The sequence below is a fragment of the Syngnathus floridae genome, chromosome 11, assembly GCF_059516105.1.
Source record: "Syngnathus floridae isolate MCC-2025c chromosome 11, RoL_Sflo_1.0, whole genome shotgun sequence".
In the NCBI taxonomy this organism is placed as follows: Eukaryota; Metazoa; Chordata; class Actinopteri; order Syngnathiformes; family Syngnathidae; genus Syngnathus; species Syngnathus floridae.
The window spans coordinates 3380755-3395904 of NC_142423.1; the positions used below are offsets into that span (position 1 = coordinate 3380755).

Below are 15150 nucleotides of genomic sequence, written 5' to 3' on the forward strand. Positions count from 1 at the left end.
TGACTACATTCAAAAGCAATGGTCACAATTGGTGGTGTTTTTTATGGTGTGTGAGTCTTTTGAATTTGGGAAAAACTCACGATAGGGGGATGGGTACTCCCCTGGTCCTGGACCTGGATAGAAGGTGCCAGATCCCGAGGGCTGGACAGAATACTGCTGAGGAGGCGCCACATAGGCAGTGCTGTGACGATACTGCAGAGAGACAAAGACGTCAATAGAACGAGAAAAGAGCACTCCTCTCCTCAGGCACATTTAGATGAGTGTGTTTCACAGCAAAACTGGTAAAACAGCTTTCCTTCTACTTTTTATCTCAAAAGGCAAATCAGCATGGCGACACCGCATTGACAAGTCACAACATTGACAGTGTAACTGCAGAAACAACTTGCAGCAAAAAGAACAGATTACAAAACAATTTCCTCGTACACAACCAGATTCCACTCAAGTGCCTCAACAGAGGCGAAAATGAATTTGAATGCCAGTAGACCAAAAAAAAAATCAGCTTGGACGTAGTCGTATGAAAGATTGGCCATTATGTTTTTCCCACAATTTAAATGTTCTAAGGTGTCCCATTGCTTTACATATTAAAATCAAGAACAATATACCTTTTTATTACCAAACAATGTGAGGAATATGCTGCAGATGGTGAAAGAAAAACAATCTAAATGAACTATAACAAAACAGAACATTTCAAAATAGTTTTATCCCTCCTATACACTTTAAAGGCAATTAAACAATTTATGAAACTTTTTTTTCTCCAGCGTTTGACAGAGTTTTTCCGGACCCAAAGTCTGTATTTTTTTTTCATCGAATCTACCAAATGAAAAGAGGCTATTCTTTTAGAGAAAAAAACGTTTACGGTTTTCTAGTAATGAAACACCTAAACTCTGTGGGCACTGAATGTTTTGATTCTAATGAAGTTTTTATTGGCTTGGGATAAAGGCATTGTGTACAAATGTATACACACTGCGCCTGACCTGTGGTATGTAGTACTGTGCAGCCTGCGGTGATGTAAAAGGCATGGGCGCCATGGTCATCATGATTGCTTGATTAGTAGGGTAAACGGCCGCCGTGGGGGCCTGGGAGCCGGGCCGTATGGTGGGGGTGTTTGTGGGGATGGTGGGCCTTGCAGTCTGCATCTGAGTCCTCTGGAAAAACTGAAAGGAAAACGACAGAAAGGAGGAGAGGAAGCTGAAGCTATCGTTGCCCAACAAGTGTACAGCGGAGGCGATGGGTGGTCTTGCTTTGTTATGCTCATTTCCACTGTCCGTTTCCATACTGCTTATTCATAAGACATTTTTGCTTGTCGGGTTTAAAAATAAAAAAACAAAAGGGAGGGAGGGACCGCTAACTCAAACATAACTTTTTCAGGTGCCAGATGATAGTTTACCACTCATTTACTGGTAGTGGTGGTGATGTGCATTAAGAAAAGGCTTTGCCGGATAAAAAGTCATTTCAAATCCAACCAATTCTTTTCATATTTCCTGGAAATCAAGATATGTGGTTCACGCACAAGCCTGCAAGCTAACAAAATATCCGACACACTAACCTACCAACAAACAATGAGCAACCACGCACTTTTAAGCTTGGAAGAGGTTAAAAAGTTGCAATGGTTCCACTGGATTGGCTCATTAGCATGATAAACCCAATGCCCTAAAAGCACAAACAGCCCCATGTCATTAATGAATTAATATACTAAATAAACACTTGTACTTGGCATTTGCAAGGAAGAAAGCAAACACGGAAGGTTACTATTGTGACATCATACAAAGCACCGGGCTTTGTGAAGCCGTCAAATAAGCCGTGTTGTAGTCTTGTTTTAACCTGGTGATCCTGAAAGGGGGATCCTTCCATCTGTGGTCCCTTCTCAAGGTTTCTCATTTTCCCCTGGCAGGGTTTTTTTGAGTTTTTCCTTGCCCTTTTGGGAGCTTAAGATCAGGGGATGCTTTGAGAATAATTGTCAATTTTGGCTATGTGAAGCCCTTTGAGACTGTTTGTGATTTAGGGCTATACAAATAAACTTGACTTGACTTGTTTTTTATTCCGAAATTCATCCAGCTTCAACTAGGTGAGAAAAGCACTTCAAAATGGACATAAAACAAGTGCAATGGCCTTTCTTGAAAAATTGCTCAGTAAAACTCTGCCAAGTTGATCAGCGTAAAGATGGAAAATAAACCCCATCCATTCAACAGGGACAGCTTCTCTAGAGAGCCTTACTACTCCAGGAGACAAAATGTGATGACTAAAATGTACATTGTGAATGCTGCATGCTGTTTGTGCAAGAGAGCAAGCGGGTTAGGAGATGAGTCATACGCAAAAAATAAAATGGCAAATGATGAATGTACAAAAGTCAAAGCGTTTCCTCTACAAAAGGGGTGGGGAACCTCCAGCCTGTGGCCTAAAACAGCTCACAATGTCTAATAATAAACATGAGTTTATCTCTGCATCAGGATTTGTTCCTAAATTTAGTCTGGTCCTCTAAATACTTGAAATGTTGACAGAAGTTTCCCACCCCTGTTCTCTACAAATACAAAAGACGATGCCAGAGATCCGTCGTGTGAATTGTGAGGAGAGGACAGGAGAGCCCCTCCTCATCATCATGCCATGCAGGTCTGCAATCGGGTTACCTGGATGGGCCTGAATCCTCCCTTGACAGCAGGAAAGAGAGAAAAGCCAATTGCACTGGTAAGACTGCAGACAGACGCGGGCGCTCACACACACGCGCAGAAAGCACGCAATAATTTTCGACGACCTGACACGGACCACTTGGAATAAAAATACAAGTGTCAGGATGAGCGTTGAAGTGGGAGGGCGAGTGGAAACCGCTTACCGAGTCGGAGTCAGAATTTATTGGGTTGTCTACATATACACATACAGAATCGCACACAAGGACAAACAAACGGGTGCACTTGGAAACAGTACAAAATAACACACACAATAGAATTTTTTTTTCTGTAAATGCACTCGCCCATTTAAGCATATAAACTCAAAAGAATAGGCCACTCTGCACCAAATGAATGAATTTCTTCATGGCTGCACATGGAGTGTCTTACTCAGGGCACAATGGAAGCTTCTCCATTGGAATAAAAAGCTTTACTGTTTGGCTTCATCTGCTTTCCGACTCCACTTCCGTGGCGGTACAACAGAGCATAGCGCCAGTTAGTGACAGCCAGCGCATGCGCTCAGTGTGTGTGTGCGTGCGTGCATGTGCATTTACACCAAACGGCCCACACTCATTGACCTCATATGACTTGTCAAGAGGGGGGTACCAAAAACATCAAAAGCTGAAGACTGAAGTTTTGCATCCGGTAGAGCTAGTGCAGTAGTTCTTAACCTTGTTGGAGGTTCCGCACCCCACTAGTTTCATATGCGCCTTCACCGAACCCCTCGTTAGTGAAAAATTATTTTTTTTAAATTCAAGACATACCGTAATTTCCGGACTATAAGTCGCGTTTTTTTTCATAGTTTGGGTGGGTGGGGGGGTGGGGGGGGGGGCGACTTATACCCAGGAGCGACTTATATATGTTTTTTTTCACAAATTTTTACTTGATCATTAAGACATCACTTACAAGTATAGTTGACCACTTCCCATGTTATTTTTAGTATAGTTGATCACTTCACATACTTTTATATCTTTATCTTGAACATATTCAAAACATAAAAAATAGAGAAAACATCAAATAAAGCAATTAACACTTTAAAGCACCATATCCAAGTCCACTGTATGTACACTTGCTGCATTTTTGCTCCTCTTACATTTATTATTATTATTTATTATTATTTATTTATTTATCATTTATTCAACACTCATTTATTCATTGTTTGTGCCTTCTTGGGTTTTTTTGTGTTGCTTGTATGCATATGTGTACTATCTCACCGAGGGATAGTGGGAACGTAATTTCAATCTCTTTGTGTGTCTTAGTATATATATATAAAAAAAAAAAAAAAAAAAAAAAAAAAAAAAGACGATGAAGCAGACTTTGACTTTGATAAAACAACCCAAAAAATTTATATTTTCAGACGAAACTGGATGAGGGCGCTCTAAATTTTACCGTTGGCCGTGGGCTTAAGAAAAATGGCACCAAAAAGAAACTCATATTTTGCAGGTTACAAACTTAAAGTTGTAAAATATGCAGCTGAAAACAGTAATCGAGCAGCAGAAAGAAAGTTTGGAGAACCGTGATGTACCAATGGATTACTATTTCAAGTGACGTCAGTAGCGCGGCGCGGCGGTTGTTTACATACAAACGTGCCCACTTAAGGACTACCGGCATCATTAGCGGTGATCATTTCTAAGTGACACGGAGGACAAAGAGTTTGAAGGAATTAAGGGTTTGGAGTGACATAGAAGGTTTGAAAAACTATTATGGCTTTTACGCACGCCCGGTCCTACTCTACTGAGTCGGGGGCCGGCGCTCGGCCGAGTGGCTGTCCGCGAACGGTGCGCGGGGCTCGGACATGGCCATTACGCACGCCCGGTCTGTCTGGAAGTCCACGCCGCCACACGCTTGGAAGTTTGTTTTGTTTAATTAATAAAGAGCCGTTTACCAAACCCACGTCTATCCTTGTACTTTGTTAACGCTACAATATAGTTATATAGTAGATCTGTGGAATAAAGACGAGGCTGACGTCAGGGCGCACGCGCGGCGATGTTGACAAAGGACGAGGAATTTGATCGATGGATTTAATGGAATTAAAGTGCACGGATGGTTTGATAATATTATTGGCTTGTATTATAGTTATTTGAAATATAGTTTATCTATCGTTATATGAGCCTGTGGAATATTTTGAAGTGCAAGCGCCCTCAGCCTTGCGCACCCATTGTTGACAAAGAACGATCGATGGATTTAATGAATTGGAGTGACACAGATGGTTTTATAAACATGTTATTCATGTAATAGTTGTCCTTAATCACTCTATATGTTACGTCAGGCCCGTTCTCAGCTCTTTGTTTCTGTTTGTGACGTTAGCATACCTATCGTTTAGCCTGTTGTTGCTATTTAATGAATTGGAGTGACACCGATGGTTTTAGAAACATGTTATTCATGTAATAGTTGTCCTTAATCACTCTATATGTTACGTCAGGCCCGTTCTCAGCTCTTTGTTTGAGTTTGTCACATTAGCATACCTATCGTTTAGCCTGTTGTTGCTATCGTTTAGCCTGTTGTTGCTCGTTCATGACTGTTTTTGGTGTGGGATTTTGTCGAATAAATTGGCCCCAAAATGCGACTTATACTCCGGAGCGACTTATATATGTTTTTTTTCACTTTTTGGGGCATTTTATGGCTGGTGCGAGTTATACTCCGGAGCGACTTACAGTCCGGAAAATACGGTAGATGTTTTTTACTAATGCACAAAATGAGCTGTGCATGAACATCACCTTGTTCAAAGAACAAAACCAACAGAATGCATGAACTCGCAACTAATTACATACTGGCAAATCAGAAGCTACACGATAAAACAGGTTTGTTCAGAACTCCTCAGTGGGGGCTCTGTCGAACCCCTGAGACCGACTCACCGAACCCCTAGGGTTTGATCGAACCCAGGTTAAGAACCACTGAGCTAGTGGCTGGGAAGGGCATGATGACTCAGCAACCCGCAAAAAAAGGTAATTGCTAATTGGACATGTTAAGATCCGCATCGCGACAACAACACCGACTACACGATCAGACGTGATCTTGGGTTTTCCTTAGACTCTGATGACACCTTATCACAGGTGTCAAATGTCAGGATCACATCGTGCAATTGATATTATTTGATGCTTTGTGAGTCGTGTAATGACGTAATACTACTACTAATAATAATAATGACACAATCCAGTACAACAAAAAGGGAGTTTAAAAGTTTTTTGTCACACTGGAGCAAGTGAATGGCCATTGAGCAGACCTTTCTGTCGTGCCTGCATTGACCACCTGAGGGCAGTATAGACATATATTGTTCACCGAGATGTCTCAACTCCTCCAAGCTCATCAGTACGGCAATATTAGTCAATACTCACATAGGATAAAGACTATGACTTGAGTAATGTTACACTATAAACAAGTGCTTCTGCGATAATTGTGTTCAAGCCTTTGCCTAAAAGGCTAACATAGTGCTATTTAGCATTAGCGCTGAGCTAACCAACTGAAAGGCTATGCTATGTGGTTTGTTCAATAGTGAGAATACATTGAAATTGGGCACTTGGAACAGCTGAGTAAATCAATTAGTGTGATCAAGTGAACACCCAGGGTGCAAATCATTTAAATAAAACCCAGTTTACATGACATAATTCTCATGGAAATAGAAACCTTTTTGAAATTAGAATCTTAATGTGAATTAGCTTGTGCATTTAGTTCTACTGCGTCGTCATTGAACATTAAAATAGCCAAGCTTTCAAATCAACGTTTCATGATAGTCGTAGAAGTATATACCTGATGGTGGGTCGGTCGTGGGCCTGTCGCGAACTGATTGGTGGGAAGATGTTTGAAGCAGTGGTGGCAAAGCGGACAGAGGGAAGAGCACAAGAGACACAAGAAATGAGCAATGTAGAAGCAGATGGTAAAGAGCAACCAAGCTGCAGGAGAGCATGATACAGCAACTTCGTCTTAATTAACTGACTAACCAGGGCTTGAACTCATTGAGAACATTAAACCACAGGAGTTGTGCGATTTATGAAAGAGATCTGCTCCTGCGGCGACAATGCACTTTGGAATATACTATCATGCCGTAGTCACACAGGAGCTAAAACAGAAGCAGTGCTTTACAATTCAATAGATGAATTTTGCAGATAAGTAAATATGAGCCTTTGTACCGTGAAGTGTTTTGGGCAGATACACTTCAGTATCAATTAATTTGTTGGAGGCATAAGGGGGTTCGGGGTGACACTTACCGGGCGACTCTGCGGCTGTGCATTCATTGGCTGCGTCTGAGGAGAATACAGTAAAGGGGCGGAGCCAGCATTCTGTCCAGGGTTGTACGGAGACTGTCGATCGGGGGACAAGACAGAGGTCAGCTTTAAGTTAATTGAGGTCCACACATTTCATCAGCCACAGTATTATGGACATCAGCTCATCTTGCTATGAAGTAGGCTGCCTGTTTACATGTTCCCGCAATAAATGTTATGAAATTGGGGTTGACATCTTGTACATAATGGCTCCCTGGAGGTCTGCAACTCTTGCGGCGCATTATTGCTCATCAGAGCCATGCGAGAAGCCAGTTTATCTCCTTTTCTTAGTATGGTTGTGCCCATTTAAGAGTGTGCTGGCTGAGTGTGCTATTTTTAGCACGTTAAGACCAGAGCTGCTCCCAGGACTCACAGTGGGCGACCAAACTGCCAACACTGAAGATTCCTATGATGCTCTCACACATTTACAGAGACTACATGGCGTTCCTAAATTGGCCTCATGCACAATTGAACTGCCATTGTATTTTGCTCCATCACATTTGCAAATGTAGAAATAAAAGATATTTACATGACAGATGCAAGCAAACATTTAGAAAACGCAAATATAAGTACGCAAAGAGGATGAAGGCGGCGAATACCACACAAAACTCACCCCTCCGCCTGTCTCCCAGCCCTTAGGATAGGGATATGTGGGAGCTGTGGGTACGGATACCTGAGAGAGCGACGGGGAGTGGGCATGACCCGGTGGGGTGCCCGCCAAGCTCGGGTGTCCCTTTGTGATGTCGTGAGGCGTGTAAGGAGGGCCGGCGTGCCTGGGGAGCTGTGGGATGAGAAAACAGTGTGCTTAAGGCCCGATCAGTGCTGCTAATGAGACACTTGGAACACGCAAATGTTGGCAGGGGTGTGAAGTCTGACAGTCTGCCACAATGTGTTGAGAGCGACTCGTTGTCTGCCACTGGTGCTGAAGTCATGCATGGAAGGATAGATTTATATATATACCTCATCAATGAGAGTTTGACTGCATGGAAATAAAATGAATCTCCTCTATATTACTAGTGGAGTAATAGCTTTTTATGGGGTTTTACGATTTAGTGTCCGGAATTTGAGTTGTGCAACTTCAACATAGCACAGAGGACCAAAACTGCTTACTTGATTATTAAATAAAATAAGTAAAAAATAAATTAAATCCACTTTAATCATCTGATTGAGGCACACTGTGCGAAAGTGCACACCGGGTTGAGCTCGAAATGGCAGGAAAGGGCTTGCCTGCCACAGCTGGCACCGTTCTCACCACTCGGACACACGGCGGAATGAGAGCAGACACTGCGGCAAGGCAACAAGAAGCCTGCGCGTTTCATCAACGACTCTCCTCAAAAGAGTCTTTTTCTTCCTGACAACGATGACATTCAGCTCGCTCATCGTTGCAATGTGGTTGCGGGCACTAGGACCTGGGGGTGCAGCCGCCACCATTTATGCTCGTCTCTCCAGCTCCTTTGTGTGGCACACTTCCCTCACATGACCCAGGATAAAGCAACTAATCTCGCTGCTGTTGCCAGGGGAGGAGCCTGCTCTGCTTGGGCGGCTGACTGAGGCAGAGGACATATGGAGCCATGAGGTGGGGGAGGTGCAGCTGTATAGGATCTGTAACGTTCATTCCTCTCACGTTGAACAAATGCTTCACGCCACGGGCATTGCTTTAATTGACGCATCTTACAGTGACTATACAGCATGCCCTGCAAACTAATCACTCCCCGCGTAGCCAAAAGCACAACTGGTTTGAAAAAGCAGAATAATTTGAATTTAACTGCCGGACAAGGTGAGTCATACCCATCTGCCATGTAGATGCTCACGTGCATTTCGAATGAGACTTTTATTATTATTATGGACTACATATTGGTATCTACCAAATACCACAAAATCAGAACACTCGGAAGGACCTGCTATAGGCCACAACTCACGCCTGGACACTCACGCCATCCAACTTGACTCGACATCACTTGCCAGTTCACTTGAGGCCCTTTAAATGGTGCACATGTAGCATGCAGAAAGTACAGAAAACAAGTCAAGGTACCGTTGTACTTGTACATGGTCTTTAGCAATAATATTTTAATTTTGATACGAGATGTGTCAAGATGCACAGCTGTACGCATGCATGTGTATACTCACACTGTAGACAGCGGCAATTCCAGGCTGCGTGGAGAAGATTCTGTCATCCAGTGACTGTGGAACCCGAGGAATCCTGCAAAGGTGCATTTTAAGGAAAACCAGCACCGTGATACATGGTTCGGTTGGTTTGTTTGGGTTGTTTATTTCAAGAGAGCAAGAGTCTTTCAAATGTCACTGATGCTGATACACGAGAACATTTGGGACACCAACAGGAAGTTTTAAATTGGTAGAAACGATAGAATAAATGTATCAACCATACTGAAGCACATTTATTTCGAAAAGGGATTTCGACGGTGCTTTGCCGGGTTTCATTGCAAGGATTCCCCTAAGTCCCACCCCCAACCACCAAACAAGCCCCTTACTCTCAGAGTACACTATGTACCTAAAACCATTCACTGTGTCAAAGGGAAAACATGATGTGGATTTTCTCAGCCTACACACAAGACTATACCTAAATAGTGAACTGAAAATGTCCTGTTATAACTCACTTCGAAAGTCCTCAGCTTGAATGTTAGTCAAGTGGCAACGCTGAGAATGGGCAGATGCAGAGAGCCACTTAGTGAGGCGTCGCAGAGCACCCAAAAGAAGGAGCGCCTGACAAGCACACATGTGAGGGAAACCCGTGGTTAACCTGCTTGGCCCCTTGTCTGTCACACTCGCAAACTGCTGGTCACATGGTTTAAAGTTAAAGTTAAAGTCCCAATGATCATCGTCACACACACATCTGGGTGTGGTGAAATTTGTCCTCTGCATTTAACCCATCCCCATGTGATTTTGATCCATCCCCTGGGGGAGAGGGGAGCAGTGAGCAGCAGCGGTGCCGCGCTCGGGAATCATTTGGTGATCTAACCCCCCAATTCCAACCCTTAATGCTGAGTGCCAAGCAGGGAGGCAAAGGGTCCCATTTTTATAGTCTTTGGTATGACCCGGCCGGGGTTTGAACCCACAACCTTCCAGTCTCAGGGCAGACACTCTACTACTAGGCCACTGAGCTGGTTGGGGAAAAAACCAGCGCGTGGATGTCCTCCTCCTGGCTCAAAGTCACTGCTCGCTATTCTCATAAACCGGCATTCCAGATAACTCTCTTGGCCTGCTGCCAGGCCTAAGCGAGCCCAAAAAAAATATATTTTTTACATAAGTGTCATAATTGTATTTAGTGTAAATTACTCATGCCTACAGAGTGAAATGCTCAGAAACAAAATCAGAGCGGCAGAAAATGCAAAATGAAATTCATACAGCCTAAATTAATTGAAAATTACTTTCAGCAACCTTCAAGACAATTAACAGATCTGTAAAGGGTGGCGCTTCGGTCTTTAAATTCATCCTTGAGGCCCAAAAATATCTTCACACTGCATATAAAAAATAAACAAAATTATCAGACACATATCGGCAAAAAAGAGACATCGGAATTGAGCTGCAATCCAAACAAATTCAAAGTCTCGCTCAATGACGCAGGCTACTCGAACCATCAGAGACGACGAATCAAGATTGGAGGCACAGGAAGTGAATGGACATGTCCCAGATGGTGCAAACGCGCTGTCTTCTTGCTGCTGGTCCACTCCCCTCTTGCTTATTCTTTCCCAAAGGCGCACGCACGCGCACACACACTTGGCACTAACAAAGCTTATCACTGCATGCTGCAGCTGAGACCACGGCAATACAAACAATAGATGGTAGCTTAGTGAATTCATGCCTCACAAGCCAAAATTTAGGAACTAAGTCTTATCATGGAATATATAACAAACAAAGCCATACAGCTTCTATTTCATGGTTAGAGAGTGTCATATTTGCCTGTTAAAAATTCTGTCTATCCATTGTAAATTTATGGAGGAACTTTGGCCTAACTTGTTTGCTGCCATAAAAAAATAATATGTATATTAACCCTTTAAATTTACTACACCTTCAAAAAGAATCTGCATATGATGTTTTCCTGTTATTTCTATGCAAAGTCAACTGAATAATTTGAATGTTTTGAAACAAACCTCCCAATGATAAGGGGAATAGCTGGGCTTCACTGTTGAAAACTTTAGAAATGAGAATAAGAAATGTGTCAAAAATGGGTCAAGTATCATCAAAATTCATTAGGATTCACCGCATGTCCACAATAGGGGTCTGTACAAAATGTCACATCTATCAGCCCAATAACTGGCGAGGCCTTTAAAAAATGTCAATGTCTCAGCAACTCAAGAAGCATCGCCAAGGTTCCTCCTTTGTGGGCCCCAGGTGACTCAAATGCAGTCCTGATACAGGTTAAACTCACATGACAGATTTTTTTTTTTTTTTTTTTGCTCTCAAATGCCCGAGGGTATACTGTACGTCATGGCAGCGTAAATACATGAGTGACAAATACAATAACACCTGCTGTTATTCTTAGATATTGCCAAAGCATAGACAATTATTTCTCCCCCCAACAAGACACCCCAGTAACAAAATAAAAATCCAGCCTTAGTCGAGTGTGCATCAAAGCAGCGTCTCCAAAATGCTCCAAAAGTTCCAATTACAGTGCCAGCAACAGCGAAAAAAAAAAAAGAAAAAAAAAAAATTATAAATCTGTCAGAATGGGTGACTACCACGTCATCTGCTTTAGATCATCATCCTGTACGGGAAATGAAAACATGAATCCGTCATTAACAAGTTCATGTTTATCTCAAAAAAGCACTTGTAGCATCCAACCTCGTCAACATGACTCCTAGACAGCCCATTGAACACTGAAGATTCCACAGAGGAGCTGTTTGTCCTTTATAAAAAAAAAATAAAAAATAAAATAAAAAGCACATCTGGAATGCACAATACGAATAGCGAGCATGTCTTATGACATCAACCAGGAAGCTGTCTTTAATCACGGGCACGCCCTCTCTGGAAGACGCCGTCCTAAATGCTGGCTCATAACAGCTCAGCAGTTTATTTATAAACGTCCCACAGAGAGCGCACTCACATAACCACATTTTCACAGGCAGTTGACACACATACATGCACCTGCCCTATCTATGCGCAATTTGTACTTATGACAAAAATGGAGATGGGCCTCATACCTGAATTTGTGCGATAAATTGTCACAGAGCCAACTATTGCTCCGAGATGCTGCAAGGGACTTCAATTTTTTTTTTAAATCCCATGTGTCACGTTCAGACACACGTCATGTCGTCAGTGTAATCCAAATCAAGATAAGCATATTAATCTGAATTTTGAACTTGTTTAAATCCATTTATCGATCATCTAATTGGTCTGAGGAAAAAGCCGCCAGCTTCTCAGCAGGGCCGCCAACGGAGTGAGGTGAGTTGGAATGAAATAAGGCGAGGGGGCTGGGGGTGCTCAACGCTCAAGCAAGTCTGGCTGACCTGGCCCTTTGTTGGCAGATGGTGGGAAGCGCCACCTTGGCCTCTCACACTGAATGCTAAGCAGCGCCGCCATTGTCAGAGGTTGCGCGCCAGCAGATGCAAGTGCTGAGCGTTCCTATGGCAACCAGGAACAGCAACAAACTACACAACCACACACCTTCAGGGAGCGCACAATCCCAACAAGTGGGAACTGGTGATCCCTTGGGGAGCGATGTGCTAGACGCAATGTCAAATCTATACGACCCCAAAAGGTTAGTTAGAAAAAAAGGTCAGGTCATACTCGTACTTATTTTATGTCCATCCTTTCATCAAAATAAAACATTTGCAGACATCTGTTTTTATCAGAAACCCCCTACCCAACATTTTTATTTCTTTTCCAACACGTCATGGATTCGCATAGAGAAGCAATTGGTTGTGGTGAATTTTTTGAAATGTCTCACAATTGATTCACTACATGAGAAATAAGGATAATGTTAACTACAATGACGGTACTAACTACTAGCTGGAAGAGGAATGTTTTTACGTAAAGGTGATTAAGATCATTGAAAGAGGTGCATCGGACCATCAGCAGTCAGTCACGGGACATTTATAAGTCAGATGACATAACACAAATGTCAAGGTGTAACTCCTTGCAGCAAAAATCTCAACAAGCCATATATTTGTATTCATTCCACTCATATAACACATTCTATAAAGATCAAGAGTTCTATACACCAGTGATAAACTTTGACAGCCATGCACTGGAAAGTAGGTTGAACAGATTCAACAATCAGGAGTGTCCAACAAGGACACAAGTCTCTGTACTGTGTTCAATGTACCCGGCACAGCACACCAGTTTTGGGTTACAAACAAGCACCTAACAGTACAACAACCAATTGAGTTTTAAAATTATCCCTGCTCACAGCGGAAATGCAAAAAACGTAATATGCATGCCAGGCCACTAGGTGGCAATGCTGATCCCAAACACTGGCAGCCTTAACAAAATAGTAGGGATGGGCAAGTCGAGTACCGATACCTGGTAACGGTACCGTTGCCAGGCTTATTTCATCGATACTAGTGACAGCGGCCAATATCACCCACCCTCTTATAGTCATTTAACAATCAGGAACTAGAAATTAGAAAAGAAAATTAACAGTCTGTTGAAAAATCATGGCCTTCTTGAACAATGCAAACTTTCTCTACTGCTTGAAGAAAGTGTCTTCTAAAAACAGGCGTCGTAAGTTAATTTCAAATAATTTTTGTTTTAAGGTTCTAAATGGTTGCGACAGCAGACGCGCTTTTGTAATGATTCCAGACTTAGAGACTCTGTCATATACTGACTGTTTGCTGCTATGGCCCGAACACCCTTCCACACAAAGTCGTGCATGAGTTTGCAGTAATGCAGCAACATTAGTCTTGACTAACTTGCGACTGTTACTACTGCGTACAAATTTATGCTTCCATTTACTGTTTTCAATGTCTTTGTGGTTGTCCCTTTGCCATATTGCTCTGTTGCAGCTGTTGTAAAGAAAGTTGTATTGTATAATGCGAAAAAATGATCACAAAGCTTAAAAACAACTAGTTTAAATAATTGTTAAAGCTCTACTTTTGCATTTGGACCTGCAGTTTCAATCAACCAACAACCAATCTTGGGCCAATTACTCACTGAGACATTGCTAGAAGTGTAACTGGAGATGACGTGACTCACTCCACTCTAAAGTAGACTAGTGTGTGAACATCTCTCAACAATGCAGGTGAGGGAGGGTAACTGCGGTAATGACATTTGGCGTCACACCATGGATGTTAATGCTTGACAGACACTGGAGCCATTTCATAAAACAAAGGTTTAACGACCCAGCGACATGTTACATGACATCCTTTAATAGTTTGGTTACTGCTTACGAGTGCTTCTCAAACTTATTATCTGCAAAAAATTATGTTATATCAATTCAAATTTATTTTATTGCAGATATTGCGATAATCTGACATCTCTGCATGAGTTTTTACTGCTATCAGGCACTCCTCACATGATGTAAATCTCACAAAAATATTTGCAGCTTGATAGCACGTATTTCATGTCAAAGTTTCCAATGTGTCGACAAATTGTCGCTACATATGAACTGGCCGTGTTAGTGCACGTAGTGGCTGGTGACCATCTACCCATTTTGGCTAGAGACGTAGGGTACAACCTGGACTGGTCGCCAGCCGATCCCATGGATTATGCAGTTGACAAACATTCAAAATGTGAAAACGATGGAAACTGTTGTCATTGACGAGCACTGTACTTATTATAACACGAATTGCTATATCAGCAAACATTGAAAGTTAATTTCCCTTTCTACTGCCAACATGTCGGACGATTTTGAGGCTTTTCAGGTAACTCAGGTAACAATCCAAATTGGCTTTAGGAGAGTCACTTGAAAGAGGATTACACTTAAACACATGTAAATACTTCACAGAAAATGGGATTTGGATGATGAGAACGCTGCCACCTCAGCTGGACCTAAACCAGCTGAGAACGTTTGTCTTTTAGGGGCTCATCGAGCTGACAGGCCTGTCAGAGTGCAACCCCTCATCCCCCTCAACCACTGGAGAAGAGGTGGCACCTCCCCAAAAGCGGCCCTTATTTTGGGGCTAACATTAGCAACCTTCTGAAGCGATGCAGTTAGCCACCGAAGATAAGCGAACAAAGCCGGCCGGCCGGGCGCCGGTAACCGGTGTCGAGAGCCAGGAAAGCCTGGCACTAACCAAGAATGTCAGCCCGCTTTGACACTACAATAGAATAAA

The 15150-nt window shown here is 42.6% G+C and overlaps 1 protein-coding gene across 10 annotated transcripts in view; it reads right to left on the reverse strand.

Annotated features, from left to right (window-relative positions):
• Positions 1-15150, reverse strand: part of eif4g3a (eukaryotic translation initiation factor 4 gamma, 3a) — a 34009-nt gene that overhangs the window by 17864 nt on the left and 995 nt on the right. For 5 of the 10 annotated variants that reach the window (XM_088388708.1, XM_088388716.1, XM_088388707.1 and 2 more), the window contains exons 2-8: positions 9047-9119; positions 7533-7700; positions 6866-6958; positions 6408-6440; positions 2625-2645; positions 975-1154; positions 81-192 (exon numbers count right to left, since the gene is read on the reverse strand). In XM_088388708.1, coding sequence (XP_088244834.1) covers positions 81-192; positions 975-1154; positions 2625-2645; positions 6408-6440; positions 6866-6958; positions 7533-7700; positions 9047-9119 — 680 coding nt within the window. The remainder of the gene's footprint in view (positions 1-80; positions 193-974; positions 1155-2624; positions 2646-6407; positions 6441-6865; positions 6959-7532; positions 7701-9046; positions 9120-15150) is intronic. The other 5 variants (XM_088388713.1, XM_088388714.1, XM_088388711.1 and 2 more) reach the window with 5 other exon arrangements.